The sequence below is a fragment of the Prinia subflava genome, chromosome 1 (genome assembly GCF_021018805.1).
Source record: "Prinia subflava isolate CZ2003 ecotype Zambia chromosome 1, Cam_Psub_1.2, whole genome shotgun sequence".
In the NCBI taxonomy this organism is placed as follows: Eukaryota; Metazoa; Chordata; class Aves; order Passeriformes; family Cisticolidae; genus Prinia; species Prinia subflava.
Window position 1 is genome coordinate 131,607,323 of NC_086247.1, and position 15,470 is coordinate 131,622,792.

Genomic DNA, 15,470 nt, shown 5'->3' on the forward strand with positions numbered 1-15,470 from the left:
CTGATTCTGCAATTCTGTAAAACAGAGTATCAAAAATTATGGACAGGCTATTCTTAGCTTTAGTGAAAGCATTTAGTGAAAGCATATTAGCCCCACAGTAAATTAAAGGAAGAGCACAGTAAGAACCAATACCAGTGATAAATTATGAGAAATCATACCTTTCTTCCCAATGACTGCTTTAACAAAATTTAAAGAAGCAGGGTATAATACATATATTACAAAACAAAACTAGACCAAACTAGAAGTCTTTAATGTATTCAATCTTATTTTGCTTTACAATCAATTTAACAGCTTTAAGGTAGAAAACACCCTGATGATAAAGGACTTCTAATTCTTTTTCAAAGTAAAAATATAAGTGTGCCTTCTTGTAATACAAAATCTAAACCACTAAGTCTTTCCAAAAATGTTTAGCTCTGTTGAGAAGCCACTTTCTTCACCCAAATGTAACATAAACCCAATTCCATAAAAGGAGGGAATCACAAATTAAGCATGGGAATTTGGAATCAGGACTTCTACAACTAAGAAGACTACAGTAGGCACCAGCAGGTGTCAAAAAACCCTCTAACGCTGCAAACCAGTCTTGCTTTTTGTGCTCCTATGAGTCACTTCCTTGCAGCTCTATGTGTTTTCCTTTAAATCCTTAAAACCCACAAAACCCCTACAATGCCTGTCACAATAGCAGAACTGGTTCACCTTAGAAGCCCCAGAATCTGCAAAATTCTTCCATCAGAAACTTCCCTTGGTTCTTCTGATGTCCACAGGACACGTAGAGTTGTTGAACTTGCTTCTTTGTACAAGTTATATTCCCTCCATTCCTCTCACTTGGCAAAAAATGTTCCAGGGATCATCAGTTGTTAAGCAGGGCTTTGAGTTGCACATACTTTGGTCTTTACATAGTTGAGCTTTGTAGCCAACATAAATTAAAAACACCTTGCCCCTTTCCCCATTGTGCCCTACCCAAGTGCCTCAACAAATGGAGGGAAGCAGGCAGTGATGGAAGAGGCAACAATTCAATGGAAGGTCTGCACAACAAAGGCTTCATGTGCATAGATAGTTAAAATATTAAAATGTGCTGCATCCATTCAGGAATGTCAGGTTCTATTCATTTGTTCTTCTTTGGAAGTTTGTAAAAGCAGGAGTTTCTTTTTCCGATATTCTTCATTCACCTGCTCTGCTTGCTCATCTATGGATTTTCTGAGACATGTTTTCAGTTCCTCAATTCCTTCTCCAGTATACGTAGATATAGGAATCACCTCTCTGAATTCAAGCATATTTGCTGGAATCATTTCTTCCTCTAGTAAGTGTAAGAAGTCTGAAAAATTGTATCAAAAGGGTTAATACAGTATCACTACAAAGTCCGTAAAATCCTATTAAACATAGAAAATAAACTTTAATAAATTACAGTTATAAACATAACTGCAATTAATATACATATCTGCTTAATTAGACTTTTAAAATATAGCTAAAATCTCAGAAGGCAAGCACTAACATAGCAGTTATACCATTCTAAACGCTGCCATGAGAAGATTCTATACACTTCCAAGGAGTACAAAGAAATCCCAAGTTGCAGAATATGGGAGGATATGGTCTTTCTGGTTTATACACACCCCAGGCAAGAGAAAGGAATTCACCCCAATGTAATTGCAAGATTGAAGTAAACCTACACAGACCTGTGCAGAATGTTCATGTGTTTAGGCCAAAGTCACATAACAAATGGTACTTATGTCAGTCCTTGTAAAGGGATCTTCTGTGCAGGTTACACTTATTCCAGACACCTGGACTGGAATAGGGAGACTTATCTCCCATATCATGGTTGGGAAAGATCATCTGGGATATCCCTATTTTATTACAATCTTTTCCCAACAGTGAAGCCATTACAAATGCGTATAAACAGAGCTCTAAATGCAGGAAGCGATTTTAAACATGTTCAAATAATAAATGTATTAGCTGACTTCAGTTTCAAACAACTCTCTGCCAATGCAGAGTTATCCATATAAAACCTTACTACTACTTTTGATGAAAGTTATTATTGGAATTTCATTTACCCTGAGGATTCTCTAGCTGTGTCATAAGTTCATCCAAGTTATCCTTTGCACAAGGCAAATCCATTTTATTGATGGCAAGAAGTGCAGGCTTTGTTACAAGTTCCTCTTTGTACAGCTCCAGTTCCTTAATAGAAAAGTAAATTTCCCTTAGTAAGTAATTGTACTTTAACAAGTGCTATTTCAATTTTACATCTCCTCATGCATTTGTTTAATTGCCAAAATAGCCTTTCTTGCCCAAGCAGCTGCGAGTTTGACTCAGATTCTTTGCTCAAGGCTGATATATTGAAGCACAGAAGAAAATAATGTTCAGTGATTCAGTCATTTTTTGCTCCAAGACACATTTCAGGTAAACAGGCTAGCTCATTCTGAAAAGCCTCTTACAAAATGAATGAACTTTGGTTTTTGTTTATTCTGACATCCATGAACACAAAATCAATTTCAGAAAAATTTCAGACCTATAAAATATATAAGAAAATCATTTGGAGATTGTTATAATTCTTAAACATTTTCCTATTAGAAAATCACAACCTGAATAAACTAAAAATAAACAGCAATACCTGAAATTTAGACCATTCATCAACTTAAATCACACAGTTAAGAGATACATTTAAAATTACATAATATGTATTATTTTAATCAGAAGCATAGCTAAGAGATGGAAACAGTGAATGCCTGGAAAGCTGGGGCCTGATGTCTTACCTGTGGTAGTAAGGGCATCAAGGCAGGGCTTCAGCTGTAACCACATATTTCTACTTCTTAAAATGCTACTGGGGAACTAAAAATGAGGTGTCTTTTTACCTTTACTTGACTGTAAGAAATATCCCATATGCTGCATAGATTAATCAATTCTCTTAATAATTATGTGGTACCCATCATAAACTAGAGTGGTTTAACCTGTACAAGTAAAAATAGACTTCATAATTTTGGAGAATCTCTTTGTTAACTGGCCTTATACTATAAATCCAGAAGCCATGCTAACATTTGAATGTTTCTCAGTCAAAACTGAGCCATTTTCTTGACTCAACACGTAACTACAACTGCCACATAGGAAGATGAGAACTTACCTTTGTTAGAAGCAGTATTGTTTCAAAGGCTGTTCTGAATTGAGTCTTGATAGACAGCTGAAACCCAGAAATATCAACCTGAAAAAGTTACACAAAAACAAGCTTTGTGGTGTAAAATTGTGTTACATTTTCAAGGTACTCTCCATCAACTACTTTGCCCTGGAATGTCCATGGTTATGTGTTCACTCCTGGGCAAATAACAGAGGGCAACTATACAGCAAAGAAACATCAGGCACTGGAGGCACAAACTGCTTCATTCTGATACAGTGTTTCTCAAAGGTCTGGTTTTTAAACTTCTTATGGGAATCTTATAGAAAAAAAATCACGCTTTTGTTATGCTTGGAACACTTCACTGTTCTAAATTACCTGGAAAATTTCAATGATAAATTCCATTTAAGAATTTAATTTATCATTAGTCATTTAAACGTTCCATTCTGAAAACAGAATTACAGTTATATTTATCAGAATCATGCAAATTACAAATTATTTTCTAAATTCCAACTATATTGCAATTAAGCTGTATTTTATTTATTGCACGTTAATTTTAATAAACTGTAAATTTTATTTAACTTACAACTAAGAGAAGCTGTTTAGTTCTTTCAACATGTTTGAGAAATTTGTGTCCCATTCCTTTGTTTGCATGTGCACCTTCAATCAGTCCTGGAAGATCAGCTACTAAAATCTAGGAAAACAGAATTTTCAAACAAAATACTTCCAGTAAGCAAACCCAGAGACTTTAAACTATCAATAGTGATTTTCATGTTACAAAAACAAAAGAATCCAGATGAAATAATACACATTGGCTGTTTCAATACCTTTACAATCTATCATCAGAAGCAGATTAAACAAAATGCTGCTATTACACAGACCTAGTGCTCCTCATGTTCCCTATTTTTATAGCTGTCTGCAAAGTACAAAATAATACCTCAGCAGAGATCTTACAAAATTTAGCTATTACCTGAGAATAAAACACACTCTGAAAGGTGAGCAGCTTAAGTTATCACATTTGTATAGAATTCAAACTGTCACTGGAAAAGAAAATAAAGTCTGTTCCTTGTGGCTACAGAGTATCATTACTCCAAATACAAACCCCCTTAACATTGCTCCCCTGGGCATGAGAGGATACAAGAATTCGACTTCTGTCTTCAGCTCAAATCAAACTTTGATTAATCGATCAGCTTCCAGCCAGAGCCCAGCACAGACTGCCACAACAGACAGGGACCTTGTCATTTTCTGTGCTGGGTGAGAGGGCTGCTGGACAGCTGAGGCAGACGGAAAAAAGAGCACAATGATAACAAAACCCCCAAAATACCTACTCAGGTAGTCACAGAAAGCGAAGACAGAGAGTGAAGTAGAGAAGAGTAAAGGTAGGGTCTTCAAATCTATCTAATGCCCATTTAGACAGCAACTGGATTAGATTGAACAATGCTTGAAGCCAGCATACCATAGAACTCCCAGTGTGAAAAAGGGGGCTCAGATACTCTGGTAGAAAATGTAAGTGCTTCTGCTAGTTTTCATGATCTGGTACTGAGACTGAAACCCAACTCTACTCAGGTCTTCTACTTTTGTGTCTTTTTTTTTTTCCAAGCAATAATGACAGACAGCACCAGGAAACTTGCACGTGTTTTCTTTTTCATATTGTACTAAGATATGTAACAGTTTGCTCATTTTATCTCTTTAAAAATATCAATGTTCTGCAGGAAAAAATGAGTCACTGTCCTTTGAGTGATACAAGAAATTGTATCACCTCAATTATTGCTCTTAATTACCTTGCTTACGTTGTTTCAGTTTCAGCAGTTGCAATATGTAGAGTATTTCCTCTTACTCCCAGAAATCCCCAGTGATCACAACCCCTAGTTCCCTCAACTGCAGAAAACAGGTATTTTGTCCATATAATTCCTATATAGCACCCAACACTGTGGTATAAAAACCATGAACTGTAGAAATGGCCAACAGTAAGGATCACTGGCTATGACAAGAAAAAGACTTCAGAAAAGACAGCCAGGACTGCAAGTTGACCTCTTGCTGGAGAAGGATACACCAGTATGAACAAGAGATCCTCATTCACGGCAGACAGTTTTTTGAAAGGGCTATGAAAAATCCTGTTTATTTGCAGCATAGCTTTCTAGGATAAGCTACCTTAAACTAGCAGATAAAATGAATATTAAAAAAATTCCCTTAGACATAGTGCATCTCTACAGGGAACCAGACAAACTAGACTTACTTTCTTTAATACAGTTTTGTTGAAGTTTGTTAAATGAAGGTTTCAAGCATCAGCTACTGAATCTCCCTAGCATTATTGGTTCTGAAAGCAAAAACAGCAGTTTTTTGTCTTTTCCTATCTGAGAGTTGTTTTTTTGCTTTACTCATCTGAAACCCTTTTATGCACTCGCCTTTAATCTTGAAAGTGATGAGTCCAGTGCTGCATGTATCATACACTTCAAAAACAAAGTAAAAGCACATCAAAGAAGATTCAAGCTTGAGAAATGAAAACGTTTGCTGCAACTTTTAAGTGAAGCTGGGGTCCAAAATCTATTAGCCTCTCTAGTCTCATTTAGCACTGTTTTCCCACTCAGTGGATACTGTAGAAAGGATTCCATGCACCACAGAGTTATCTGACAACTTTTACTGAAGAAGCTGGGTAGAACAGGGTTCACAAAAATTAAGGTGGTAGGGCCATTACCCCACCAGTCTTTCAGAACCACAGCTTACCACAAAAGGAACTGGACCCAGGTGCTTCACCTCTCAGATAGTGCACTGGTTGTTCAGGTAAGCGTTATCCGGTCATACTATTTCAGTTTTTAATTAAAAAACCCAGCCCACCAAACAAAACAAACAAACAAAAAGTTAGAACAGCCAACCTTGAAAGACTTAAGAAGTTATGGTAACAGGGTTATAATCTCAAAACTCCCTGCCATTCACTAATGTAGATCTTAGCAACTAGACAAATCCGCCCCTATTTGCATTCTGAAAATTACTCGCTCAGACCAGAGCTCTCTGTATAGACAACTTGCAGAAAATTTGCTACTTCTAAATAAAAATAACAGGCTGGTCTCTGAACCAGTGATTCTTTCCCAGTCCTAAATTATAATAGTATACTATGACACAGCAATCTCAATTCCATAAATAATTTCATACTCCAAGACTGTAAGCCAGGGCTAGAACCACAGAAAGAAGATAAGGGAAAATGAGAAGCCATTTATTAAAGAGCCTTGAAATAAGCTCTACAGCATAATACTGTATTTGGCTATGAAACTCTCTTATTATTACTTCATAAAACAGTACTTTTCCCACAACTCCTGTTAAGTCCATGTAAATGCATTTGACATGTACACATTATAGATACACATATGAAAATACCTATTGGATTTTGTTCTCTTTCTGAAATTCTGTGAAGCAACATAAACAGTCACTCCATACAATTTTAACAAACAATCAGAGAGAAATTTCATACCAACCTGCTTATAATCCGCATACATGACCTTTCCTAGTTCAGGCTGTATTGTTGTGACTGCGGCAAGGGGACAGGAAGAAAACAAAACTGGTTTTAACATTTAAGAAAATGTTAAAGTTACAAAACATTTAAATATTGTAGGATGTTCTCAGTGTATTTAAATTAAACAAATGTGCAGTAGCAAAAAAAAAAAAAAAAAAAAAAAGGAATAAAGAAAAAGCAAAATAAGATAGATGAAAATTAGACCACAAAAAATCCAGTGCTTCACCAAGTCTTGTCTTTCTGAAGTTCTGCTCCAGTTATCCCAAAATGGGAACAGTGAAGGTAGAGAAGTCTCAGACACAAAAACTACTATCTAGACTATGGATTAGCTTCCAAACAGGGATAAAACAATGAAAGGTAAAGTGAGATAGGACTCTTCAAACCGAGAAAAGGCTGTAGAGAATTGGGAATGGCGTAAAAAGATCACTAGGAATTATCAGTACTTGCACTCTTACTTTTGAATTAAAGACGATCAAACAACTAAGTCTAACTTAGAAAAATGAAAAAAAAAATCTGTCCATTTTTCAGTGGACAGATTAAAACCCCAAAATCTTCTCTGTTGCAAGTGGTAGCAAATTCTAATGCATACAAGATATTTATGCAAACGAACTTGACAGTACATATTCAGTAGACTGAGGATATTATACACCACAGAGAGTCTCAGTTGCAATAAAATGGGCTGAGATGAAAGTAAATGTTATAGACCCTGGATTAACAGGTTGAAGCATTATGGGGGTGTATACATGAAAAATTGAGGTGAGTAAAGGAACTGGAAACTGAGGCAGCAAGTATCTCCTTAAAGTATTTCTTATAATTAAAAAGCCAGGCAACACTGCTATACCCTATTCTTTATTATAAACCTTTATTACAAGTAAGTCAGTGAAAAGACTTCTTGCTCTCAGGAAATATTACTGCTCTAAAAGTAAGACTACGAACTTACATGCATAATTTGCAGTCTCAGGTTTGGCATGAGAAATCTTGCTTAACAAGGATGACTTTCCCGCATTTGGAAACCTAGAAGGAAAGTCAGGATTGATACACTGAATAAACACCTATATGATTCCTGTATATTTATTTCCAAAGTTATTCTTCGACACTAGGAACTCATTTTTGCACTCATCTATTCAGACTAATTTTTTTTTTACAAAACAAACAAGCCCCAGATCATTATGATTTACTTTTTGACATCAAATCTGAATAATTTTTCTAAATCCAACAATGCTTCCTGAGGATGCAGGCAGGAGAGTTATGTAAATACATATGTACTATATTTAAGGGAAATCTTTCAAAACCACTCACACAGAAACACGGAATTACCATCCAGGTATACTCGGATGCACTCTTCACATGCTATAGCTAATTTTGTAAATTATGCTTACATTCTAAAAGCTGTCATGCAAATATATCTTACCAGTTGGATTTACAGTCTCAGCATACACATCACAGTTTATGAAAGTCTACACTTTAAGTACCAGTGATACCTATGCTAGAGTTTAGCTAACATAGCAAAGCAAATGCAAACTCAGAAAGAGTGAGACTGTGTATAGAGACACATGTGCACAGTGTATGTGTGGTTTTAAGGCAGTGAAGCTGTATGAGGGATCCTGAAATTAGTACTAACCTGTTTTGTTACCAAGTAAACCTAAAAGAACACCTAGGAGCTGGTCTGTGCACACCTGACTTGTAACATTTTCCCTTTACAAGGGATAGCTATACCTGCATCCTACAACAAAAGTGTTCCTCAAAGGATACACCAGCTTTTACAAAAGCTTCTTTATAGAATACTTCTACCCAATGAAATGGAAACCTAAGACTGAAATTGTAACACCCACTTGTTTTAAAGATTAACCTGAGCTGGAAAAGGCACAATAGCTTTGATCCATATAAAACTTGAAGCTAATCCTGACATCCAAGGATAGACTAGGATAGTCCTTATCCTTAGCAGATACTCCATCCAGAAAGTCCACACAAGACTTGTGTTCTAGTCAAATCCACAAATATTCATCACAGCATGATCAAAGACAACTCTGTCTACAGGCAACTCAACACAGTCACAAGATACAAGGGAGGTGTCCCCCAGAAAACCAAATACTCTCCACCTGAATACATGGAGAACTGTGGCCTGTTAACAAGGCTGGTACTACATTACAGCCATTATAAAAGGGCTGTACATAAATCTTCCTTAAGATTTACGTAGTTTAAACAAACTAATTACTCTTGTTATAATAGGGAAACTATTGAGTGCAGTTTTCATACACTCTGATGTTGAAAGATGCCTTAAAGAAATTCCAGGTTACTCTGGTCATATCCTTGAGAGGGCATTTTGTTTACACTGAAGTAGAACATGTTCTTTGAAGTTTAAATTGCAACCCAGACTAACATATCACACCCTGTACCCAAACTTGATGGGCCTTTCTCAAGTCTACATGTTTGGTTTGTTTTTTTTTACCTGATCTAATAGCAAACCACTCACAAAAAAGGTAAAAACAACAAACACAAAGAGATCAAAGTAAAACCACAAACTATCAGAGACTGATTCATACTCTCAATAAGAAAATTATATGCTTCTCTAATTGACTGATAATGATTTTTGTATCCATTTTGAAGACAAACTGTCAACTAAAATGCAAGATTAAAGAAACATCGGCATCATAAAAATCCTGTACTTTCACACTGATCAAAACAAAAAAAAACTGTCATGTAATTACTGAAGACCAATTGAAAATTATGTAACTTTAGAGAAATTTTATATTAACCAAATTATTTCTAATAACTAAAAAAGAAAAACATAGTTAGAAAACCATGCTGTTTCCACTTCAAGTTTCTAGCTTTTTATTGGTATAAACCAACTAGACTATTTCCACCTCATCATTTCATGTTTCCTATGTTTTTTTATTAATGACCATAATAATAAGGGCTGATTTATGTTACCGATGCTGAATAGAACAACAGTTGTACAGCTCTACAAGTATAGGTTGTTGAAAGCTTTCTCTAAATAAAAATATATTTATCTGCATTGTTATAAAGCAGCAACATTGATATGCAAGTCCTACTTGTTTTGTATTTCTTCCTTTCAACATTACAAGCTGTTTTTGTGGGAGAGTAGGAAACATAGCCTTTGGCATTCTCTTCAGAATTGCTACTGAAAGAATCTACTTGTGCCAGTGCCATGAAGTTAAACATGCAATATGCAGTGTTCTTGGCTCTGTTTTGTACCTCCTACCTACAATACCTCCTACCTATTAATAAATACTGTGCTAATAATATTATGGCCATCACTGCAACTGCTAAATTAATTATATTAATAATTATGTATTATGCAGATTAATGAAGCTTTTCACTCACCAAAACATAACTAATACTTTCAAAATGTTAAAATTAATTTTAATAGCTGTTGGCTCAATCTGATTTTTTCAAACTGCAAATAACTTATGTGACAATGCAAATGCACAATTAACACTCATCATCCAAACTCTCAAATTCCTTTGAAATCAAATTTGAAATATACTACTTTGTTCTCTAATATTAGTTTTCAGTTTCTCTAGTATTAGTACTACAGTACTTACCCAACTAAGCCAACATCTGCTATAAGTTTCAAATCAAGGTGAACAGTTCTCCTCTGACCTTTGCAAGGCAGAAAGTTTGTAGCCAAAGAGCCTCCAAGACCTCCACGAGCTGCCAAGAATCTCTCTCCTGCTGCATTAAGCTCTCCTGAAAATAAATTTGTTCATGAAAAAACACAATCCCCTGCAGTAGTTCAGTAGTGATTTTCTATTTAAATGTCTCCAGTTATGAGAGTCTTCTGTATGCTTCCTTGCAAGAACTGTGCCCTCGAGGTCATGGTGACTTTCCTTGTTTGGCAACACATGAAAGCCATCACACCCCACTATTCTTCTCTGTCATACAGTCAGTCACCTCAAGAAAACTGCAGACAGGGAAAGAATGGCCAAGATGGAGGTTCTGAACCCTCCAATATTTCAATTCAAGAATACAAGGGAAAATATGCATTGATAGAGATGTGGCTCCCTTCAGATGGTTCATCCTTTTCCATTACAATGCAGACTGTGGTATCTCCCTCAGGGTCAGAGTGATTAAAACAACAAAAAAGCACAACATTTGGCTAACTTTAGCCCCCTGATATACCTGCATCATAAACAAATCTTCCAATACATTCAATTTAGTTAAACATCCAAACTAGGACAATTTGGGAATTTAATTTTAATTCTGAACAGTCTGAAAAGAAAAACTGAGAAACTGCAAAGGAACCATTGAGAGCCATTCCAGGAGTATTGAAAGAGATCTTCCTGGTGAGTAAAAAACAGATTTTAAGTAACCTTTTAAGTAACCTAAAATGTTGACATTCAGGAAAGATCTTTGTCTTTTATGCATTTTCATAATTCAGTAAAGATACAGGGACACTTACTCGGGTTTATGGAGACAAATTTATGTGAGGCTATGAACGGTTCTGTGGAGGCTCAGTATGGCTTCCAGCCTTTAACAGTTGTTTCCAACAGCAAAGAACTTGTATGTAGTGATACAAATCAATTACTGCTATTTCTGGAAGGAGTCTTTGCTTTTCCAACAATTATTACAGTGTATTTTTTAACTCTTTGGCCAAACAAAGAAAAACACAGACATATTCTGGAAAATGTGTAACCTTAAAACATCCTAGTATTAGAAACCCACTAGATGTTATCAATAAATGTGACAAACATTATATACCTTAAAACAAAGCAAATGTTCTTACCAATCTGCTTGCCATCATCATCAAGAACTGAAATTCCCAAAGGCACATGAACTTCACGATCTTTTCCTTTTTCACCTTTTAGAGCTTTAACACTGGGAGAAATTAAACCAGCCTTAGTAACTTAAGCTGACACTTTGCTTTCTGGAAAACTTGTAAGTAAAAACTTTAATTAAAGAGATCCTTACCTGCTGTTGGCTCCTGTTCCAGCTACAAATCGCTTGTGGGGATATTTCTCTCTAATGCTCTTTAAGGTAGTCCTTTCTTTGGCGACGAACCAGACATCACCACCTCTTCCTCCTTCCCCTCCCAGGTTAGGATAACCCATTCCACCAGTTCCTCCTCTCACATAGACCCGCAAATTGTCTATGAAGTTGCTGTACTAATAAAACAACAGTTTCAACACAAGTTAATTAGGTTCTGATTATATTTCGCTTCATAGAGACGTGTGTAAAAGCGCTTGGACTCATTTTTCACAGCAACAGATGAAACTTCAGAAAGCAGCGCGTGCAATTTTCAATCAATGTTAGGCACGTCTTCCCCGGCAGCGACACCTCACGGCGCGCAGGGCCCGGGCAGCGGGCCGGGCCGGGTACCGGAGCCCCGCGTGTGCCGGAGCCGGGCCGTGTGCCGGAGCCCCGCCGGGTACCGGAGCCGGGCCGGGTACCGGAGCCGGGCCGTGTGCCGGAGCCGGGCCGGGTACCGGAGCCCCGCGTGTGCCGGAGCCGGGCCGTGTGCCGGAGCCCCGCCGTGTGCCGGAGCCCCGCGTGTGCCGGAGCCGGGCCGTGTGCCGGAGCCGGGCCGTGTGCCGGAGCCGGGCCGTGTGCCGGAGCCCCGCGTGTGCCGGAGCCGGGCCGTGTGCCGGAGCCGGGCCGTGTGCCGGAGCCGGGCCGTGTGCCGGAGCCGGGCCGTGTGCCGGAGCCCCGCGTGTGCCGGAGCCGGGCCGTGTGCCGGAGCCCCGCGTGTGCCGGAGCCGGGCCGTGTGCCGGAGCCCCGCGTGTGCCGGAGCCCCGGGGACATCGCACCCGGGCCCTGACGGGCGCCGGGCACTGCGGGCAGCGCGGACGGGACGGGAGCGGCCTGCGCCGCCCGGCACACGGCAACTCCCGCGGAGGCCCCAGAAGCGGGACCGCGGCTCCCCGCCAGCCCTCCCCACCACCCGCCCGTGGCACCGTCCCCACCGGCCCGGCCGGCCGCACTGACCTTCCGCAGCGCCGCCGCGCCGCACCGCACCATGGCGGGAGCAGCCGCCGCCCGGGCCGGCCCAGGCCCAGGCCCGTGGCGGTGCAGCGGGCACGGGGCCGCAGGGCGGGCTGTCTCCGTGTGCCGCCCCGCCGGCAGAGAACCGGCCCCGCTCCGGCGCTGCGGACGCGCAGGCGCGGCACGGCCCGGCCCTCCCCGCTGCGGACGGGCCGCGGCGGCTCCGAGCCCCGGCGCGGCGGGGCACAGGGGTCGCTGTCTCGGGCCGAAGGGCGCAGCGGCGCCGGGATCTCAGAGCCGGAAGGGGTTAACAGATCGTCCAGAGAGTTACAGAGGATGAGGAGGGGGCTGTGAAACAGGTCCTGCCTCACCACTGAAGCAGAGCTCGTAACCTAAAAGGAGGGACCCTGGGCAAAGGACCACCGGGCTTTTATTGCACGCTCTTGTTGAGTCCTCGGCTCCTGCTATGTCACCGGCTGTCTCTTGTCACCTGCTGTGTCTCTTGTCCCTCAGGTCGCCGTGCCCTTTGTAAGCGAGGGACTGGTGCCAGTTCACGGCCTTTGGAATCCGGCAGTGCGAGGTGGCGACCACCAGTACACCAAATCAAAAGAACAGAGGACTGAGCATGTGGAGTAATTAGTGTAGGAAAGGACATAGTAATTTAAGCAACAGAAGCTAGGATACTAATTAATAACTAGATAGCTTGTAGCCAAGGAACTGCGACTTCTTTGCTTGCTAAAATGTGTATATAGTGTAAAGTTTTGGGAATTGCTCTGCTTGATTTGTGGAAAACTCCACCTCGCGCCCTGCACAGAATAAACCATGTCTCCTTTAAAAAGGAGAGGTTTAGAAACCTGGCTCTTTCCGTGCTTACAGTCCCCAAATTGGCAGCAACAGGAGTGCCTGAGGGGGAGCCCCAGCTGCAGGAGCAGCCAGGTTTTCTCCAGCAGAGTGTTCTCCTTGGAGCCTGTGCTGGCTGGAGTCAGCATCTGCTCTTGGCTGTCCCCATGCTGTTGGACCTTTAAAAGCTGTCGGTCATATTGCTGGTATTCTCTCCCTCAAGAAATCCAGACCTGACCTTTAAATTATGCTAATTTTCGGGATAAGTATGACAGTTAAAAATACATGGCTTTCATAAGGCTTAAAGTGCTTTGCATTTTTTTAAATGGTCATGAATAAGAAATTATTTTGTAAATTGTGACATCAGTAAGGTCTGAAGAGTAAAATTGGTGAAAAAATCATAGTTATAGAGTGGTTTGTATTGGAAGGGACCTTAAAGATCATCCAGTTCCAACCCTCCTGTCACAACCAGGGACACCTTCCACTAGACCAGATTGCTCCAAAGCTCTTGTCAACCTGGCCTTGGGACATCCACAGCTTCTCTGGGCAACCTGTGCATTACCACCCTCACAGTAAAGAATGTTTTCTGTGTATCTAACCTAAATATTCCCTCTTTTGGTATGACCCTATTGCCCCTTGTACTATCTCTACAGTTCTGGGTAAGTCCCTCTCCAGCTTCCCTGTATGGCCGCTCCACATACCTGAAGGTTACTACGAAGTCTCCACACAATCTTTTCCAGGCCAAACAGCCCAAATTTTCCTGGCCTCTCTTCAGAGAGGAGATGCTCCAGTCCCCTTAGCAACTTCATGGCCTCCCCGGCCCTGCTTCAGCAGTTCAATGTCCTTCTTGTGTTGGGGTACCAGAACTGCACACAGTGTTCCAGGTCTTGTGTTCTCTCACAAGAGCAGAGCAGAAAAACCACCCCAAAGTTGTTTCATAAGCCTCTATTTTGTAGATAAATATTTCTCAGACAATATGAGCATGTTTTTAGTTTTTTGGGTTTTTTTAAAGCTCTAATCCTCATCAAAATGTAAATGTTTTTCTGTTCCTTCTTACAGCTTTTCCACAAGGTTTTGCAATTCTTGATTGCACCTGTTAGCTGGATGAGGAGAATCATTACCATTTACAGTAATTTAATACTAAAAATAACTTTAACAATGCATGCTATCTGCTACATAATGAAATAATTTTTAAAAAATTTAGAAAACAGTGGTATGCCTTATACATTCTAAATGGTCCAGTAGAACATTTAAGTTCATGTGAATGGCAGAACAGAAATTATTACCAAAGCAAAATATTCAGAACTCCCATGTTGTGCTTTCAGATCACGGGGACCACATCTGCAGTCCTGAAGCAGGTAATATGTAAAATCTAGAGGGAAGTGTTCTGAACTGATCAGTTAAGAATCAGTCATGACTGGAAAGTAGCAAATGTGGGCCTGGCCTTGTCCTTGAGGCATTTCACAGAGGGCTTGCAGGCTGAAACTCCTCTTCTATATTTGGATGTCTCCAGAGGTCAAACCACATCATGAACAGCTCCCTGCAATCTCCATCTGTCTCTCTTAATCTTTGAAGTTAGGTCAGCTGAACTTGGACTGTAATTGCTTACCTTTGAAAAGAAGAAAAGTGACCTGGCCAACCACAGACCCTGAAACCTGGTCTCAGTCTCACTGAAAAGCTTTGGAAAAACTCAAATTTGCTGTTTTAATTCCCAAAAATGTTTGATATGGTACCACCTGGGAAGGAATGAACATATTTGAGTTAGGAGAGAAATTGAAAAATAAGATAGCCACAAATAGGGTTGAAAAGAAAGATGTTAGGCTTAAGGGGTTTGTTTTAGGATGGTCTTATTTGATACTTTTTAGACCTGATAAAATCAGTAAGAGCATGCTCATGAAATTCGGAAATGAGATATACTTAAGAATCACCATAAGTACAGAAATGTGCTACTTTTGGCTGGGATAGAGTCAATCTTTTTTCACAGTGACTAGAATGGGGCTGTGGTTTGGATTTGTGCTAAGGAGAGTGTTGATAATGCAGGGAATTTTTTAGTTATTGCTGAGCAGAGGATTTGCATGGAG

At 40.0% G+C, this 15,470-nt stretch overlaps 1 protein-coding gene across 1 annotated transcript in view; it reads right to left on the reverse strand.

Annotated features, from left to right (window-relative positions):
* Positions 1–1,082: 1,082 nt before the first annotated feature.
* The window catches only part of CFAP69 (cilia and flagella associated protein 69), a 61,949-nt gene continuing 47,561 nt past the window's right edge, over positions 1,083–15,470 (reverse strand). Inside the window, 9 exon segments of the mRNA XM_063412615.1 lie at positions 1,083–1,312; positions 2,046–2,169; positions 3,110–3,187; positions 3,684–3,791; positions 6,568–6,620; positions 7,546–7,619; positions 10,172–10,316; positions 11,353–11,444; positions 11,538–11,731. Of these exon segments, the coding sequence (XP_063268685.1) occupies positions 1,083–1,312; positions 2,046–2,169; positions 3,110–3,187; positions 3,684–3,791; positions 6,568–6,620; positions 7,546–7,619; positions 10,172–10,316; positions 11,353–11,444; positions 11,538–11,731 (1,098 nt within the window).